Source organism: Rutilus rutilus (genome assembly GCF_951802725.1).
Source record: "Rutilus rutilus genome assembly, chromosome: 2".
NCBI lineage: Eukaryota > Metazoa > Chordata > Actinopteri > Cypriniformes > Leuciscidae > Rutilus > Rutilus rutilus.
The window spans coordinates 60,449,911-60,469,079 of NC_140210.1; the positions used below are offsets into that span (position 1 = coordinate 60,449,911).

General features: G+C 40.3%; 1 protein-coding gene across 1 annotated transcript in view; it reads left to right on the forward strand.

Moving 5' to 3' along the window:
• Nucleotides 1-19,169, forward strand: part of LOC311286234 (NACHT, LRR and PYD domains-containing protein 1 homolog) — a 45,481-nt gene that overhangs the window by 12,484 nt on the left and 13,828 nt on the right. The window contains exons 4-7 of the mRNA XM_084402351.1: nt 1,332-1,505; nt 1,596-1,769; nt 14,053-14,226; nt 14,315-14,479. Coding sequence (XP_084258477.1) covers nt 1,332-1,505; nt 1,596-1,769; nt 14,053-14,226; nt 14,315-14,479 — 687 coding nt within the window. The remainder of the gene's footprint in view (nt 1-1,331; nt 1,506-1,595; nt 1,770-14,052; nt 14,227-14,314; nt 14,480-19,169) is intronic.

Consider the following 19,169-nt stretch of genomic DNA (forward strand, 5'->3'; position numbering starts at 1 on the left):
AAATGGGCTGCACAAGTCAAGCGTCGATACAACACTCGTGTTTAGCAGTCAGGACATGACGGTTACTTGCATCGTAACTAAAGCTGACCATTTTTACTTCTTTTTAAGTCTTATCAGTTTAAACATTTGCGATTTTAAACTATTCAGTACTCTCGCGCGCTCTGTTTACTCTGCGTGCATACATACAGTAAAGCCGTCTCACAAACAGCTCGCGAGTAACAAAAGTTATTTTTCGCGGATTATATCGCTTTAACGGGGGGAAAACACGCAAAATTGTATCAAAATGCCGGTCATGGTTAGTATATTCATGAACAGTCGGTTATGTCTGAAATAAGCATAAAACGCGTGTGACAGTGTGACAGTCAGTATCATGAAAACAGTAATGGATCCGGGCACTAGCTCTAAAAGTGACAGCAGCCATATGTCTGTCATTAATGTTGTAAGTTAGTCAAAACAACAAAAGATAGCTTTCATTGTAAGGAATCAGAATTAATATCCTATGTATTTAATTTAGTCAGGACTCAGGACTATCAGTGTTATTTTACATTTGATTACCTTATTCAGTTTCTGTAGCATTTCTGAATACTAATGTTAGACCTACCCAAAAACTTTTCTCTTTATTTGTATCTTTATTATTTTATTTATTTTTTTTGCTACTTTTTTCAATTTAATTCAAAGATTGAAATCAAGCTTCCTTGTGTTGTGTAAAATCTTAAAAACAAAATTACCCAATTGTAAAAACACGAGTGAGCAAACATTTAGGTGAGATAAATGTAATAAAAAAAAATTTGTCAACTTTTTTTTCTATATCGTCATAAATATCATTATCGCAAATATTCTTGAAATATCGTGATATCATTTTGAGGCTATATCGCCCACCCCTATTATCTAACATCAACACATTGAGTGAACAATATATTTTTTCAACATTAATTAATGTTTGTGAATGTTATTTAATACAAACACTTGATTGGTCATGTTTGTTCACTTCATTCATTGTGCATTAAATAATGTTAACTTTTGATTTTAAAAATGTATTTTTAAATTAACCCCAAGGAGAATAATTGCGACAGTATATAACTATTGTTTATTGTTAAGTCATTTTATCTAATGTTATCTAACAAATAGAATCTTATTGTAAAGTGTTTTTAATACTACAGTTTCCATATTTGTAACCCTGATTTACACTTTATTATATGTAAATTTAAAATTGATCCAGTCTAATCTGAGATAATATTATCTATGAGAGATAATTTACAGTCTGCCGTTCATAATGTCGATGTGTGTGTGTGTGTGTGTGTGTGTGTGTGTGTGTGTGTGTGTGTGTGTAGGTTGTCTGGCTGTATGGTGACAGAGGAAGGCTGTGGTTATGTGTGTTCAGCTCTGAGTTCAAACCCCTCACACCTGAGAGAGCTGGACCTGACGAGCAATGTCCTGCAGGATTCAGGAGTGAAGATTATTTCTGAAGGACTGAAAAGCCCACACTGTAAGCTGCAGATACTGAGGTATTTAATAACATATAAGAGATTATTTACAGTCTGCCGTTCATAATGTTGATGTGTGTCTGAAGATGGTCTGACTGTGTGTGTCTGTAGGTTGTCTGGCTGTATGGTGACAGAGGAAGGCTGTGGTTATGTGTGTTCAGCTCTGAGTTCAAACCCCTCACACCTGAGAGAGCTGGACCTGACGAACAATGACCTGCAGGATTCAGGAGTGAAGATTATTTCTGAAGGACTGAAGAGCCCACACTGTCAGCTGCAGATTCTGAGGTATTTAAGAATATATAAGAGATTTACCACACCAACACAGAAAAGAATACAAAGGGAAAAGGGAATCTAACCATTATAATATTTTTGGGGAGTGTCAGAAATTAACCCAGTTTTGGCAAGGGATTGAAGGAAATTTGAAAGCTGTTTTTGAGGTGACGATTCCTTGTAATTGTGAATGTTTATATCTGGCTAATATTTCTTTTGATGGGTGGAATAACATCGATAAGAAACTGATGTTAATTCTTCTGGCAGCCAGTAAAAAAGTAATTACAAAGAAATGGCTAAAACCAGAGCCACTTACAGTTGATGATTGGATTGACATATTACACTATATATATATATATATATATATGACCCGTCACGGAAACCATAGACACAAGTCGGCAGCACAACTTTCGAAATGAGAAAGAAGCGTTTTTTTTTTCAAAATTTGTGATTTTCGTTTTTTTGCAGAATCTGTTAGTTGAGATCACGAAGAAGCTTCTCCATGTTTGAGATAGCAGTATTGGTATATTTAAAAGCGTACATTTTGAGTTTGAAATCGGCTTGTTTTTCGGAGATTCTAGCACGCAGTAGGGGCGTGTCATTGTCGGTGTGTATTTCCATACTGAATAAGCCGGCGTGGCTACTTATTATGCAGCGCTCTGGTCGGCTCTATCTGATTTCAAAATTCAATGAAGATGGACGCCAATAACATTACGATGTCCAGCAATCGATTTAAATAGTAGGTTACATGGGGTTTAATTTGTCGTGTAATGAGATGTAGCCTAATACAATGTTGTCAGTGCCAATACATAGATCCGCCGATGGACCTAACGTGTATTGTAATGGTACAGTGGTAGAGCTTTGGCCAGCCGTTACAGAGGTTATGAGTTCGATTCCGCCCTCGTGTAGGTTTTTTATTCTCGTATAGTTTTTTTCTCTCATCAAAACGATTATGTTCATCAGTGGTTGTATATCAAGCAGGGAGACGCAAACGTTTGAATTATTTTGTGATTTCAACAGAACGAATAGAAAGTTTCCACAACGGATTGAAGCGCGCGTCGAGTGAAGACAGTGCGGTGTGTGCGCGAGCCACACGAGAAAACACTGTATCTGATTCTGCGCCACTGATCACAGCGGCAACGAGCACTTTGATCGCTTGATTTAAAAAAACACATTTCAGCGCTTTTTGTTTCATGTTGCACGAGTAGGCTACACCGAAGAAAATTCCTAGTCTGTGAAACCTTTCATTGACAATGGCAATAAAATCAATTCTGATTCTGATTCATAGCCTACTCATACCATATACATATACATATACACTCACCTAAAGGATTATTAGGAACACCTATTCAATTTCTCATTAATGCAATTATCTAATCAACCAATCACATGGCAGTTGCTTCAATGCATTTAGGGGTGTGGTCCTGGTCAAGACAATCTCCTGAACTCCAAACTGAATGTCAGAATGGGAAAGAAAGGTGATTTAAGCAATTATGAGCGTGGCATGGTTGTTGGTGCCAGACGGGCCGGTCTGAGTATTTCACAATCTGCTCAGTTACTGGGATTTTCACGCACAACCATTTCTAGGGTTTATAAAGAATGGTGTGAAAAGGGAAAAACATCCAGTATGCGTCAGTCCTGTGGGCGAAAATGCCTTGTTGATGCTAGAGGTCAGAGGAGAATGGGCCGACTGATTCAAGCTGATAGAAGAGCAACTTTGACTGAAATAACCACTCGTTACAACCGAGGTATGCAGCAAAGCATTTGTGAAGCCACAACACGCACAACCTTGAGGTGGATGGGCTACAACAGCAGAAGACCCCACCGGGTACCACTCATCTCCACTACAAATAGGAAAAAGAGGCTACAATCTGCACGAGCTCACCAAAATTGGACAGTTGAAGACTGGAAAAATGTTGCCTGGTCTGATGAGTCTCGATTTCTGTTGAGACATTCAGATGGTAGAGTCAGAATTTGGCGTAAACAGAATGAGAACATGGATCTATCATGCCTTGTTACCACTGTGCAGGCTGGTGGTGGTGGTGTAATGGTGTGGGGGATGTTTTCTTGGAACATTTTAGGCCCCTTAGTGCCAATTGGGCATCGTTTAAATGCCACAGCCTACCTGAGCATTGTTTCTGACCATGTCCATCCCTTCATGACCACCATGTACCCATCCTCTGATGGCTACTTCCAGCAGGATAATGCACCATGTCACAAAGCTCGAATCATTTCAAATTGGTTTCTTGAACATGACAATGTGAGTTCACTGTACTAAAATAGCCCCCACAGTCACCAGATCTCAACCCAATAGAGCATCTTTGGGATGTGGTGGAACGGGAGCTTCGTGCCCTGGATGTGCATCCCACAAATCTCCATCAACTGCAAGTTGCTATCCTATCAATATGGGCCAACATTTCTAAAGAATGCTTTCAGCACCTTGTTGAATCAATGCCACATAGAATTAAGGCAGTTCTGAAAACACTGTATTAGTATGGTGTTCCTAATAATCTGTAAGGGTAAATGCCTCTGGGTTAATGCGAATTAGCTCAAGGATATAGGGAATTTTAGAAATATTAATAATCATAACTCATGGTCATAATTCATAAATCGCATATGCATTTACTTTATCAATTATAGGAAATGCCTCGTTCTGTAACTGGTCTCGTCATCCGTTATTCGTCCAGCGAATAAATGTAAGACTATCACAGTTAAGAAGAAGTATTCCTGTTTACAAAACTCCAAGAAAGTTTATCTTCTGGCCACGAAGATAAAGCCTTTTTGGGTTTATAAATTAAAACTACTCAAGGTAGTCTATAGCCTAATATAGAGCCTGTAGCTTTATAGATCTTTTGTTTCATTGACTTCATAAAAAGTGGGTTTTCAAACACAGAGACAGTTAAAAGTATAAATGGGTTTATTAATAAAATGGCACACGCTAGAGATTATAAGCTACGAATATAAACGTACGTAAAATGCAAACAATAAAACAAACAAACATTTAAACAAACATGACGTGATCGGAATGAATGACATGAAAGAAAGAAAGAAAGCAAGAAAGAAATAAAGAGATAAGAGATAGAGGGTAACTTAATTCACAGACCTACGAGCTAGACACCAGGAATCAACTGTTAGAGAGAGATCAAAAGATACTTGCAAGTCTGTTCTCTGTTCGGGTGAGGCTGAGACAGGAAGGAAACACGGACAGTGTCCTGTTTCTGTTGCGTCTTCTGGTGTTGCGGGAAGCTTGAAAGGCTCACTTGAATTTAACGTTACCGAGAAAGTTCAGATCGTTTCCCTTTTGGAGGTGAAAGGCACGTATGAGCTTAGTTGCAAAGAACGGCAGCTACGACTCGAACATGTGCTGGTCCGAGGAAAAGGCCTGAGCCTTTCAGATGTTTCTTGAAGCCGGGGCGAAGAGGAGGAGTTCAGGGATGAGAGAGGCCGGAGAAGAGAAGAGAGGGAGAAGTGGGGGTCTCTTCCTTTTAACAGACATCTGTTTACGCCCTGTTTTGTGCCAGAGCGAATCAGCTCTCCTGATATGAAGCGGGAAAAAGTTCTTTGTGTGAAGAAGAAGACGCCTACTTTGACTTTGTCATGTGAGAGATAGAATTCGTATTTCCTCTTTCAGACAAGATACTACCCGTAAGAATACATTTCATTGTAATCTCATACATATATGTAATTCCGTGAGATCACTACGATTAGAATGATACCAGACATGGTGTACAGAACATGGGAATACAGATATGCATTTCTAATGTAGGATTCTGAGCATTTTAAGAGTCAATTGATTTCTTATGATAGAACATAGAAAATCTCAATCTACCATGGAAATTATACACACATAAAAATACATATCAAAAACATGGTTCTTGGATTGCCTGTGTGGAAGTGTATGGAATGTGGGCTTGCAGGGAAAGGATGAGCTGCAGCTTTGGAGCCATAAAAGTTTATGACCAGGTCGAGGTCGTGTTACAAGACACTATTGAGTGATTTTCTTTCAATGAACCTTCAGAATTAAAGATTTTTACTCTTTGCAACCCACACCTCTATTATAAATTTGTAATGAATGGTAAAATGAAATTTTACTATGTGGAAGTCCATATATGGCGATGTGCCTCAGTTGCATCTCGTGGTGGGTTTCTGGTTGGAAGTCCACGAGTGTGTGTGTGTGTGTGTGTGTGTGTGTGTGTGTGTGTGTGTGTGTGTGTGTGTGTGTGTGTAATGTCACGAGGTTGTAAAGTTGGGGGATACGAGTCACATGGGTGTACCAGCCAAACTGGCGCTGGCAAAAAACAAAGACGATGTGTTCGCCATCACATGATTCACTTAATCTGAAAAGCAGATGCCATTGTTGTTACATATTCCCCCTTTTTGTTAGATGAAGTCCGGGATGGACTTTATCGAACAACAAATAGGCACAATGAATGGCAGGTGGATTATGATGGTCAACTAGCAGGTGGTTGCTAGGCTGATGACTCAGCTCAAATGAAGTTGAGGGGGTCGATGGTGTGGGACCCCCTTTTTTTTTTCAGGGTTCGTAGGAAATCACCAGACACGGCTTTGTGAGCTTGGCTGTGGATGCTCACGTCTCGTTTAGTCTGGTACAGGATGAAAGCCAAGACGAGTGTCAGGGCGTGGTCGGTGACCGTGGAGATGCCCATCACCGTGTTAGACTTTCTGAGTGTGAGTCCTGCCTTGGTGATCAGGAGTCGGGGGTGTTCTTCTCTTAATGCGATGCCGGATGCCAGACCTGGTGATGTCCGATTGTGGCTGCTTTCTCGCGAACCACCACAGCATCCTGTTAGAGGCAAAAGAGAGAGAGAGAGGAAGGGAGGAACATTTTCAGTGAAGGTTGTCCTTGGTTGTCAGGACGGTCCTTTTGCTTCGCTGAGGTTGGTATAGGAAAGGTCTGTTCATCAGAGGCCCGCATGACCTTTCTTTGTACACAGCGGAGGTGGCGTAAGCGGCTCTGAGGCGTGCAGTGTAGTTGGTAAAGTTTGTTTGTGCTGTGTAGTCACTGCAATCGTGATGGTGGTATGTATGTGGCGCAGACATTGGTCTGGTTACTCCAGGTCAGGTCAGTGATGACCTTGAAGCAGTAGGTGTCAGTGTTCGTTTTCTGTGTCGGTGTCAGACGCGGCTGCACTGTCTTCATCTGTTGTGTAAGAAGACTCGGGCTCACCAGTGTTCTGGAGAGAGTGGTTGCTGGTTCGAGAATCTTTCTGAGCGCTCGGTCCGACGCTTTGGATGAGCACCGTCACAGTCGTGCTGCCACCTGCTGTCTGGCTCTGAGCAGTGCTCAGAGACGGAGTAAATTGTGTGTGTTCTGACAGTCTTTTCATCCATAGCCCTTTGCTTGGTGTAAGCCTTGTGGGCTAAGTCTGAGTTTTCGAGTATACATGGTTCGTGGGCAGACGAGCACATCAAGATGTTTACTCACGGTGCTATGTAGATTTCGCAGAAACAAAGTTCTAAAGGTTACATCTTCTTCCATATGTGGGGTGTTGGTTGCTCCGAAGTACGTTTGTCGGAGTCGGCCATAGTAGGAGTGTGGGTGTTCAAGTCGGGCCTGTTTGACGTCAAAGGCCGTGATAAACCCTTGGTCTGATTCTGGATCAGAGAATTCACGGATCAAAGCTTGTCGCAGTAGCTTGTAATCTGCTTTGACCGCCTCTGGTTGGCGATCCAGGAAGCTACGCACTTCTCTATTTGCGGTGATTCGTAACAAGTACAACTTGTCCCAAGCTGTCACGTTAGCGACAGTTTGCAGGTGAAAATCAATGTCTTGAAGGTACGCATGAACACTGCAGTCTCCTGCAGAATCTGGATCGAACATAGGAATGTTTCGAGCTAGCTTGTCAAGTTCTCGGGGAGGAGAGCTGTTGCTGGGGCCCCAATCCGTCTGGAGAGGATTCTGACCCTTTACAGCTCCGCCCCCTTCAGCTTTTGGTGTTTGGCTGACAGGCGTGGACTCGCTGGAAGGGGGAAATGGTGTGAGATGTTCTTCCCCTTCCCGGTCACTGTTAAGTCTGTAAGAATGTCTCAGTTCTCTGCGAACAATGTTGAGTTCGTCTCTGAGATCGTGTTTCTGCTGAGTGAGCTGATGGATTTCAGTCTCTGCTCTCTCAAGGAGAGCTTCAGCCCGTTGGAGCCTTTCGTTGAGTTCATTCCGGGTGAGTTCCTCCGACTGCTGTCTTTGGTCTGTGTGCCGATGAAGATCATCTAGGGCATTTTGAAGTCTTTCAACTTCCTGTTGTAGCGTTGTGTCCGTCTCGTCCTCTTCCTCGGTCCGGAAGAGTAGTCGTTCTAGACGGCTCTGTGTGTGTGCTCGGTCCTTCAGGGCCTCTGTGGCTTGGAGCTGTAGTGCGGCTGCCTTCTGCTCCAGGTCGAGGTTGGTCCTTTCGCTGGTCCGGGCCTTGGTGACGAGGCTGAGTGCGAGTTTTCCGAAGATTTTGGCCAGCTGCTCATGGTCGTACTTCTGGGTTGGATCATAGATCTCAAACTGGTCCAGGTACTGTGGGTCAGCGGCATCCTGGGGAACGGCTGTGGTCATTTCTCGCAGCCATGTCTCGAGGTCGTGCCAGCGGACTGCGGGACTGGGTGAGCTCAACATCTTGGCTTACTGGGGTGAGAGAAGCACAACACACACAAAAAGAGACACAATGCAAGTTTGTTTTAGGGTTAATGAGCTATACTCATACGGGCTATGCCGTTTATGAGAATTTAGGGGCTAACTGATGCCGACAGTTAGCGGAGCCAATTTCGTGGGTATGGGAAAAACCCACGCTAAAGATTTTGACAGGCGGTAGCCTGGTGGTCGTCTATCGACGCCGGCTTTGATCGTTACTCTGTTATTCAGCTTTTCCTGGGGTCTCTCTTAGGTTCTGTCTCAAAGTGAAATGAGAGAAACAAATCACAACGGAATGGAGAAAAAGACAAAGTTGAAGATAGGGAAGATCAAAGGAAAACACAACACAAGGAAGTGAATTGGTCTGCAATGAAATGTCACAAACAATAACACGGGGAGCGTTATTTAAAATAAAGGGGCCTAAGCCTATTAAAACTGCTAGAGTTCCTGATAGGACCAGGAGATGCGTGGATTATCGGGACAGGACCTCGGAAGGAGGTGTGTCTTAGAGAGAAAAAAGGTGGGCCAAACACCTAAAATATACCTGAAGGAATATCTAGTATTCTGTGGTTCATAATAAGTGGATGGGTTCTATCACATTTTAGTTTACCTGGGGTGAATAGAGGTCATCCAGGCGGAAACCAGCGGGCGCGGTCAGACCCTCCGACGGTTCCAACACCAGACGGAGCGCAGTGTCAGTAACGTCGGACAGATGATCCCCGCCCACCGGAAACCAACCAGTGATGACGTCTCAATCACCACAGTGCACTGACTGAGTCCTGCCAATAGATACACAATAAGGGATTAAGAGGTTAGACTTAAAGTAAATTAAGGCTTTCTGGTTTCATCAAATTGAGTAACCATGTATGCAGGAGTCAGAGGCAAAGGCTTTACTAAAATAATGATACAACAAAAGGAAATTATGATAACTGATGGTAGTTATCAGAATAACCTACCCCCCTTAAAGAGACTGGAGAAAGAAGGAAGAGAAAAAAAAAATTGTCAATGAAATACAATTTAAATAAACAACACAGGTTAGAGACGCAGGCAGAGGGATAGGCCTCGGCAGTGGGTTTGTGCCACAAAGGTGAGGGACGTGTTTCCTCTGAGTGGTCCACCTGGTTGAGTAGACACAATTTGAATTAAAATGCAAACTTGTTTGAATTAAAATTCAAACAAGCATGCAAGGAGAGGTCCAAAATAATTATAATAAGGAAGGAAAGAAAATTAGAATGATAACAGGGGAGTATCAATACTAAAAATAATCAAAACTGAAATTCAGAATGACTTCCTATAATCCTTACAATACACTGAAGTTATTAGTATTGATTATAAGATAATCAAACGAGAAGGGTAGCAATGTTGAGACACTTCAATGAGACTTGGGGGTGAAACAGATATTGATGAGTCGACCCACGATGGCCACACGGTGGCGTGCTTCTTCCTGGGTGGACTTATCAATGAACTGAGTGAATCAAATCTAAGTTTTTAATTCGAAAAGTTTTCTTTTTTTTCCGAACTTAACTTAAAGTGTGACAGTCAAAAATAGAAAAGAGAATTGTCTAACTCCAAATAATATCAGCATAAGCTAAGCTTTGGATGCAGGTAATTATTTGAGAGCTAGAGCATTTATTCTATAATCGGGGAAAAAGAAGAGGGAATTAATGCAGGAGAGACAAAAACTGAAAGCAGGTATTATCTGAAACGCCCACCAGATGGCGTAATTTATCCAGGTCGAGGTAATTTATTAATCAAAATAGCACTTTATGATAATGCATAGGTTTACAAAATTGGATCGCGAGGCCAATTTTTGACCAGGAGTTAATCGTTAACGTATTGTATATAATAAGGCCTATTACGACTGAAAACTGAAGCACTGTTCAGATCAGATTTACGTCTTCGTACTAAAAGAGATTCCTTCGTCTTTATTTAGTAGGTTTAAATCATATTACATGTACTAACTGTAAAGAGTTTTGCTTCGTCTTTACAGAGACAAATGTAATGTCCTGAACTGCAGTTTTAGCACTTAACAGTGGTAACAAAATGCTTAGACATTTTTGAAACTGTTTGAGCTGAGCTGGCTTTGTGCCTAACGTCAGCTGAGTGAGTTCGCTTTAGCCACTTACCTCACAATTCAAAACGCGCGTATAGCCTACAATTATTAATACCAATAATACACATTCAACTGAAACTGAATTTGTTCCACCACAATAATGAAGTTTGAAACTGCCTAAAATGTCTCCACCAAAAATGTAAGGGTAAATGCCTCTGGGTTAATGCGAATTAGCTCAAGGATATAGGGAATTTTAGAAATATTAATAATCATAACTCATGGTCATAATTCATAAATCGCATATGCATTTACTTTATCAATTATAGGAAATGCCTCGTTCTGTAACTGGTCTCGTCATCCGTTATTCGTCCAGCGAATAAATGTAAGACTATCACAGTTAAGAAGAAGTATTCCTGTTTACAAAACTCCAAGAAAGTTTATCTTCTGGCCACGAAGATAAAGCCTTTTTGGGTTTATAAATTAAAACTACTCAAGGTAGTCTATAGCCTAATATAGAGCCTGTAGTTTTATAGATCTTTTGTTTCATTGACTTCATAAAAAGTGGGTTTTCAAACACAGAGACAGTTAAAAGTATAAATGGGTTTATTAATAAAATGGCACACGCTAGAGATTATAAGCTACGAATATAAACGTACGTAAAATGCAAACAATAAAACAAACAAACATTTAAACAAACATGACGTGATCGGAATGAATGACATGAAAGAAAGAAAGCAAGAAAGAAATAAAGAGATAAGAGATAGAGGGTAACTTAATTCACAGACCTACGAGCTAGACACCAGGAATCAACTGTTAGAGAGAGATCAAAAGATACTTGCAAGTCTGTTCTCTGTTCGGGTGAGGCTGAGACAGGAAGGAAACACGGACAGTGTCCTGTTTCTGTTGCATCTTCTGGTGTTGCGGGAAGCTTGAAAGGCTCACTTGAATTTAACGTTACCGAGAAAGTTCAGATCGTTTCCCTTTTGGAGGGGAAAGGCACGTATGAGCTTAGTTGCAAAGAACGGCAGCTACGACTCGAACATGTGCTGGTCCGAGGAGAAGGCCTGAGCCTTTCAGATGTTTCTTGAAGCCGGGGAGAAGAGGAGGAGTTCAGGGATGAGAGAGGCCGGAGAAGAGAAGAGAGGGAGAAGTGGGGGTCTCTTCCTTTTAACAGACATCTGTTTACGCCCTGTTTTGTGCCAGAGCGAATCAGCTCTCCTGATATGAAGCGGGAAAAAGTTCTTTGTGTGAAGAAGACGCCTACTTTGACTTTGTCATGTGAGAGATAGAATTCGTATTTCCTCTTTCAGACAAGATACTACCCGTAAGAATACATTTCATTGTAATCTCATACATATATGTAATTCCGTGAGATCACTACGATTAGAATGATACCAGACATGGTGTACAGAACATGGGAATACAGATATGCATTTCTAATGTAGGATTCTGAGCATTTTAAGAGTCAATTGATTTCTTATGATAGAACAAAGAAAATCTCAATCTACCATGGAAATTATACACACATAAAAATACATATCAAAAACATGGTTCTTGGATTGCCTGTGTGGAAGTGTATGGAATGTGGGCTTGCAGGGAAAGGATGAGCTGCAGCTTTGGAGCCATAAAAGTTTATGACCAGGTCGAGGTCGTGTTACAAGACACTATTGAGTGATTTTCTTTCAATGAACCTTCAGAATTAAAGATTTTACTCTTAGCAACCCACACCTCTATTATAAATTTGTAATGAATGGTAAAATGAAATTTTACTATGTGGAAGTCCATATATGGCGATGTGCCTCAGTTGCATCTCGTGGTGGGTTTCTGGTTGGAAGTCCACGAGTGTGTGTGTGTGTGTGTGTGTGTGTGTAATGTCACGAGGTTGTAAAGTTGGGGGATACGAGTCACATGGGTGTACCAGCCAAACTGGCGCTGGCAAATTGGTCCTCGTGGGGCAATTATTAACCAGCGCTGTCTTCCCGAGGACAAAGACGATGTGTTCGCCATCACATGATTCACTTAATCTGAAAAGCAGATGCCATTGTTGTTACATATTCTTTAGGTGAGTGTACATATACATACATATATATACAGTATATATGTGTATATATATATATATATATATATATATATATATATATTACATAGCACATCCTGTTTTTGATTTGAACATTGTCTAGAGTTTATCTTATTTTTTATTCAGTGTACACAAAAGTTGCCTATACAGTTTTATCGGTAGATGCTAAGAGACATTTATTTATATATTACCTGTTTGCAACCTTTTTTTTTTCTTTGATGGCACATTTTCCTGACCTTTCTGCTCCCCCCTGTGCTTTACAGCTTTACAGGGGGAGCTTTACAGGGGGTATGGCTTATCTAAATGAGATGTAAATGAGCCTCTATTGTCACTCCCAGCAGGAGAGAGAGGTGAGAACTGCACAATCTTCAGAGGCTGTTTTCTCCCCTTTGAGCTTTTTTGAGTGTCTACCTTCAAATGGCCACAACTTCTCCAAATATTATCAGATTTCCATGTGTTACACATCGTTGGAAAGCTTGGAGACTACACTTTCAGAATATGAATAACTCAAAATGCCCCAGAACCGACTTGTGTCCCTACTTTCCGTGATCGGTCACATATATATGCGTGTGATGGAAAAGATTTCCTTTTCCTTGAGAGCCCAGATAGAATACATTTGTTCAATATGGTAAAAAATGATTGATTATATAAAACCAATTCGCACTGACATTTTTTGAAGCATAAATGGTCTGTAAGGTAATGTTTTTTTTATAATTATAAGTAATAGCTCCCCTTGTTCTTGTGTAAAACACAAAACATCTGTATAAGCTTGAGTATTTCATTTCCATGACCATTGGTAGACATGATGGGTTATAATGCTGTCTCTGTATTGACGTATATGTTTTTGTTTTATTGTAAAGAAGCATTTCTGCTTTGATAAATGTATATATTTGTCCGCTGAAATTGAAAAAAGAACATATAAGAGATTATTTACAATGTGGGATTACAAATTTAAGAATATGTTTAAGATCTGCTGATCCTACTTCCTTACATAACATCACATGAAAAACTAAGGTGAACTACACTGTATTGGGCAGTCAAGGTGAACATGATGGCATCAATTTACTGATTAGAAGTCAGCTGTCTAAACATTGTAATAGTCAGGGGTTTTGTTAGTCTTGGATCTTCCAACTAAGAGTTGAACTGTGTGTGAATGTTTACCTAGTCTTAGTTCCCGTGACCATTTGTGTTTATACCATTTGGGGAAGTCAGTTGGGGGTAATTGCCTCTATTGTCTTTAGATGATTAGATTTAGTGATCATCTCTAAGGCTGTGTGTAAGGTCAGCACCTTTAAGGACAGCCCACTGAAATGCCTATAAGACAATATGTAAAGTTACATTAGTCAGACTAGTTGGAAGACCTGCAGCACGCTCAATAAAGAATAACTTCTACTTGAACGAGATCCCAAACGTCTCCTGGTTTTGCTTCGATGAAGGAATAAAAGTTTTCAACAACAGTCTGCCAGTCATGTGAGTTTTTGTTGGTGATCTGACTGTGTGTGTCTGAAGATGGTCTGACTGTGTGTGTGTGTAGGTTGTCTGGCTGTATGGTGACAGAGGAAGGCTGTGGTTATGTGTCTTCAGCTCTGAGTTCAAACCCCTCACACCTGAGAGAGCTGGACCTGACGAACAATGACCTGCAGGATTCAGGAGTGAAGATTATTTCTGAAGGACTGAAGAGCCCACAGTGTAAGCTGCAGATTCTGAGGTATTTAATAATATATAAGAGATTATTTACAGTCTGCTGGTCATAATGTTGATGTGTGTCTGAAGATGGTCTGACTGTGTGTCTGTAGGTTGTCTGGCTGTATGGTGACAGAGGAAGGCTGTGGTTATGTGTGTTCAGCTCTGAGTTTAAACCCATCACACCTGAGAGAGCTGGACCTGAGCTACAATCACCCAGGAGTCAAGCTGCTCTCTGGCAAACTGAACGATCCAAACTGCTCATTGCAGATACTCAAGTATGTGGGACAAGCAAGCCTCATTTACACTGCAGGTCCTGATGCCCAAATCTGATTTGTTGCCTATATGACCGTCCATTTACACGTTCTTGCCCCATATCCGATTCATGTGTTTACATTTGACATACTATCTGAAACGTTGCGCATGCTTAAAGGGGGTTCTTGCACAGATGGACAAACATGAAATGTGCTTGATGCTAGCTTTGCAATATACCGTATTTTCCGGACTATAAGTCGCACTTTTTTTAATAGTTTGGCTGGTCCTGTGACTTATAGTCAGGTGCGACTTGTATATCAAAATTAAGTCATACTGACTGACATGAACCAAGAGAAAACATTACCGTCTACAGCCGCGAGAGTACAGATGCTGCTTCTGTAGCCTAGCCCTGACAAAATTACTGAAAACAACTGAAAAACTGTTAACTGAAACATTAACCTAAAGACAACTGATAAAGACTGAACACAAACAAAATGCCCCCAAAAAGAAAAAAATCTCCATGTTTTCGGTGCTGATGCGATGGTGACGCGTTCATGTAACATGTAAGGGTGGCTCTGCCAATAAAGCTCCTAAAAGCTGTCACAAAGAACCAGCAAAAGTAATGATTATGAATATGTCAAATATAGCAAGGAGACATTTTAATTGTTTATTAATAAACAAGTGTTTTCTGTGTCAGTGTCGGCTGCAAAGATGAAGTTGACGATGCTGACTTGCGATCTTCGCAGTAGTAAAGGCGCCAGAGAGAAATACACATTTCATACAGATTACATAAGCAGAGAGCAGAGCAGTCTTATTTCTTTTTTTTTTAATTGTTCTGTTTAAAAGTAGACATTTCAAGCTTTCTGTATATGTCTCAGGTCTGTGAGGCAAGTAGGCCACCGTATATGCTGAGTTTCGGTTCATTTATGAGATGAGCTCCAGTTCACGTGCCGGTGCCTCCGTGTCGGGATTATCTATTGTCTACTATATTCTTATTTATTAAATCCAGCCAATTGGTTGATGAAACAGATCAAAATTAAGATACAATTAATACAAAATGAAATTAAATTAAGCATACCATTGGCTAACATGTAATTTTGCTGTATTCAGCACAGACTCTGCTACAATAATATGTGAGCAAAATGGATGTACATGTTTGCATTTTATAGAAAAAAATATTATGCCTGGTTAGTACGTTTTGGGAAAAGCATTGTTACCGCAATAAGGCCATTTAACACACACTGAATAGCTGTCCACGAGACTTTTGAATGACTATTCTTGTAGGCTAGAATTTTTTCTACAAAATGATGTGGAAATCATTCTGATCACTCTTTCACAAACAGCAATATAATGATTTTAATTTTGCATGTCAGTTTTTGTGTCAGCACTGCTGTATGCATGGGCCATGAATATTAATGTGATTCACACCAGGGGTGTGACTAAAGACACTCCCCCAATGGCTAATGGCCTATCAAGGTGCTGTGAGGCAGCCTGAACAAAGAATGAGGAACTGATGAATGATTCACTGATGAATAATTACAAAAAGAACAGCATTTATTCAAAATAGAAATCTTTCCCAACAATGGAGAAGAAAGAAAGAAAAAGAGACCAAACTTTTTTTTTTGTATAAAAAATAAATAAAAATTATTCAAAGAATCCTGAAAAAAACTATGACAGGTTATAAAAAAATATATTAAACAGCACAACGGTTTCCAACATTGATTTAAAAAAATAAAATACCTGTGTGTGCTTTGCATGCCACCATTCTTTCATCCACAGATAAGTTTCTTTTAGGATGATAGATGGCTTTACAAGCATGACGAATAGTGTCCATGAGAGGTTTGACCCTGAAAAGACGGTCATGTTCAGCTGTGCCCCTCTTTCTGTCATTATCCATATCTGCATCTGGGTGACTCATGTGCACATTCCATGAAATGGTGCGGTATCTGTCCCGGGACATAACTGTAGCTGGAAACGGTACGGAGAAAAAAAATGTTTGAATAGACTCATGGGTGAATGTGAGTCACAGAGCTCAGTTGTGGTCCAGTTTCCCGTGCAGGACGGAGTCGCACAGTCTGTGGAACCATGTCAACATCAGTCTCTGTTTTCCATGCCAGAGTGGACTGCCTGTTGCTTGCCTGCTGGTTAGCCTTCGCTCTCTTCAGGACAGGTGCTTGGACATGTTCATTGTCACATCTGTAAAAACAAAACACAAAAAAAAAAAAACATGTGAGCACGCAGATAACACAATTAAAGAAATTACTAATGGCCATGGATAAAAAAAGACAACGGTTTGTGTCATTTCACACAAGAATAGGCAGGCTACTTTTATAATATGATGATGTAAACACAATTAGGCTTCATTTCATCTGTAAAATATTACGTCTATGCACTTACTCAGTATGATTCTCCATCGCACTGAGAACTGAACGACACCTGTGTTCCCCTCTGCGGTGCTGGAGAAGGAGAGCTTGATGCAGACACATTCCTAAACAACAACAACAAAATACAACTGTTAGCATACATTATTCAAAGTAAACTGATGAGCAATTGATGGTTATGGACGCACAATGTTGATTGATGATGGGCCATAGGACGGAGAAATATCTATTTATGAGCCATAGACCGCGTCACCGCGAGTGTCTGTTGATGGGCCATAAAGACCGCACGCATTTAGTGACGCACGCAATGAACGGATCGTTCGTGAACGACACATCACTCCATTTCAAACATTTACACCTGTATTCACAAACATCTGTGCATAAGGCAGTGTTGAAGCATGATAAACAGTGTCATAGGCTGACCAAAACCGAACATTTATATAAAAATATCATGTATTTAGACAGTATCACATATTTTACCAGAGGCTGAAATATATTTGCACTAAATCACATTATATAACCTAGTCACTAGGCCTATTTTCAGTTCAAACTGGCGAAATTAGACAAAAGTTTATTAGTTTGCCTGATTATTTGTGTCATTCGTTTAACATTTATGACCTAAAAAAACTGTCAAGAATAACATCGTGCACACCTGTCAGTTTTCAGAGAAGTGTAAGTTTACACGAACCCGTGTCTATGCCGTCAAGAGCAGTGTAACGAGAAGCTCACGCTCACCTTAGCCAATCAGAATCCCCAAAATAGTCACATACTGTGACGTCGGCTCCCTAAGACTCAGTTTTTCTCAGTTTACATGCAAACGAAGTTTTCCAAAATCTCCACACACACACACACACACTCCACTCTGGCCGGAGTTTTTAGAAAGAATCGTTTTCAGACGCGAATTCTCCGTTTGTGTGTAAACGAAGGGAAATGTCTCAGTATTTCTAAATAACCATGTTCCAAGGTGCATAACCTTTTTATTGCACAATTTACAAATTGCCTCGTCAGTATTTACCGCCTCTCCCTTCTCATTCGGTTGGAACCAGAAATATTGCCAAACTGCAACCACACATAAGCATTTTTTAGGCAATAAATAAATTATATATATTATAGGCTATATAAGTGCCGGTAATGACGGTATTGAAACTGATACCGGTGCTATTTTAAGATCCCGCGGTATCCGATATTACCGAAATACCGCCCAACCCTAATGGTAAAGTGAAAATCAAACACCTTGGAAATTAAAGGTATGTACAATGTTTTTAGGAATGGCACAAAGGTCTCTGTCTTTGGATCATTGGTTTCAATAAGTGCTTTTTTGGCATTTGTTGTGTATCTTTGGATTATGTTGTGTTGTAAATAAATCCAAACAATCTAAAAGCCATTCTTTTTTAAATCTCCTCATTTACAGTATTGTGCAAGGTTGCTCAGAATGAGAGGGCCTGATAGCTCCTAATAGGGCCGTTAGGGGAGGGTCTTTGTCTTTCTCAGGTGAGAAAAGCTTACATATTAATGAGCTCCCGCATAAAGCTTTTTCACACAAAACATGTCGTAAAATTTTTAAATCAATATATTGTCTTATCTGAATGAGCAGTCAGGGTGATTTTCACATAGTTTTAGAGCAAATATTCTAGGCTACGTCATACAATTTTCAAAAGTCTTAGGAAGAAATAATCAGTAGGGGTTTCATGAGCTTATTTCAGTGAGAATCTTTTTTTTGTATTTTCACAAACCACACATAAATGTCATTATCTCAAAACTACAAACTTTTACACACATGCTGCTGATATATTATTGTAGCAGAGTTTGTGCTGAATACTGTGTAATTAGACTTTAGCCATGAAAATGTCACAAGTAACAGAAATAACCAGAAATGTCAGAGCATGTCAGAACACCTCCAGGGCCCAGAAAACAGCTCAGACCTCAGAGGGTTAATAGGCTAGATCTTGTTATTTCCAGGTATAGTGAGGAAAAAAAAAAGATAATCATTTTTGGATCTGAGTCTGACTCAGAGTATTTCAGCATGTCAGCGGGAAATTTACAGACACACATTATCCTCTCATGCCGTTACACATGCAGCATTTCGACTAGCCTACTTCTCCACGAGACGAGAACACGTTTTAATAATTTCTTGGGTCAAGAAAGAGTCGGAGTTTGCGTTATATCTGATATATATGAGTCCTATCAGTGCTCTCTCTGTCCTCCTACACTTTACATATGCGCACTTCAATAAGCCCAAAGAACGCAGATTAATGCTGGATTTTGAATGCCGGGAGAAACCAGATTAAGGGGCAAACATCTAAAAGTCGATGCATTGTCAGTTTATTCAGCA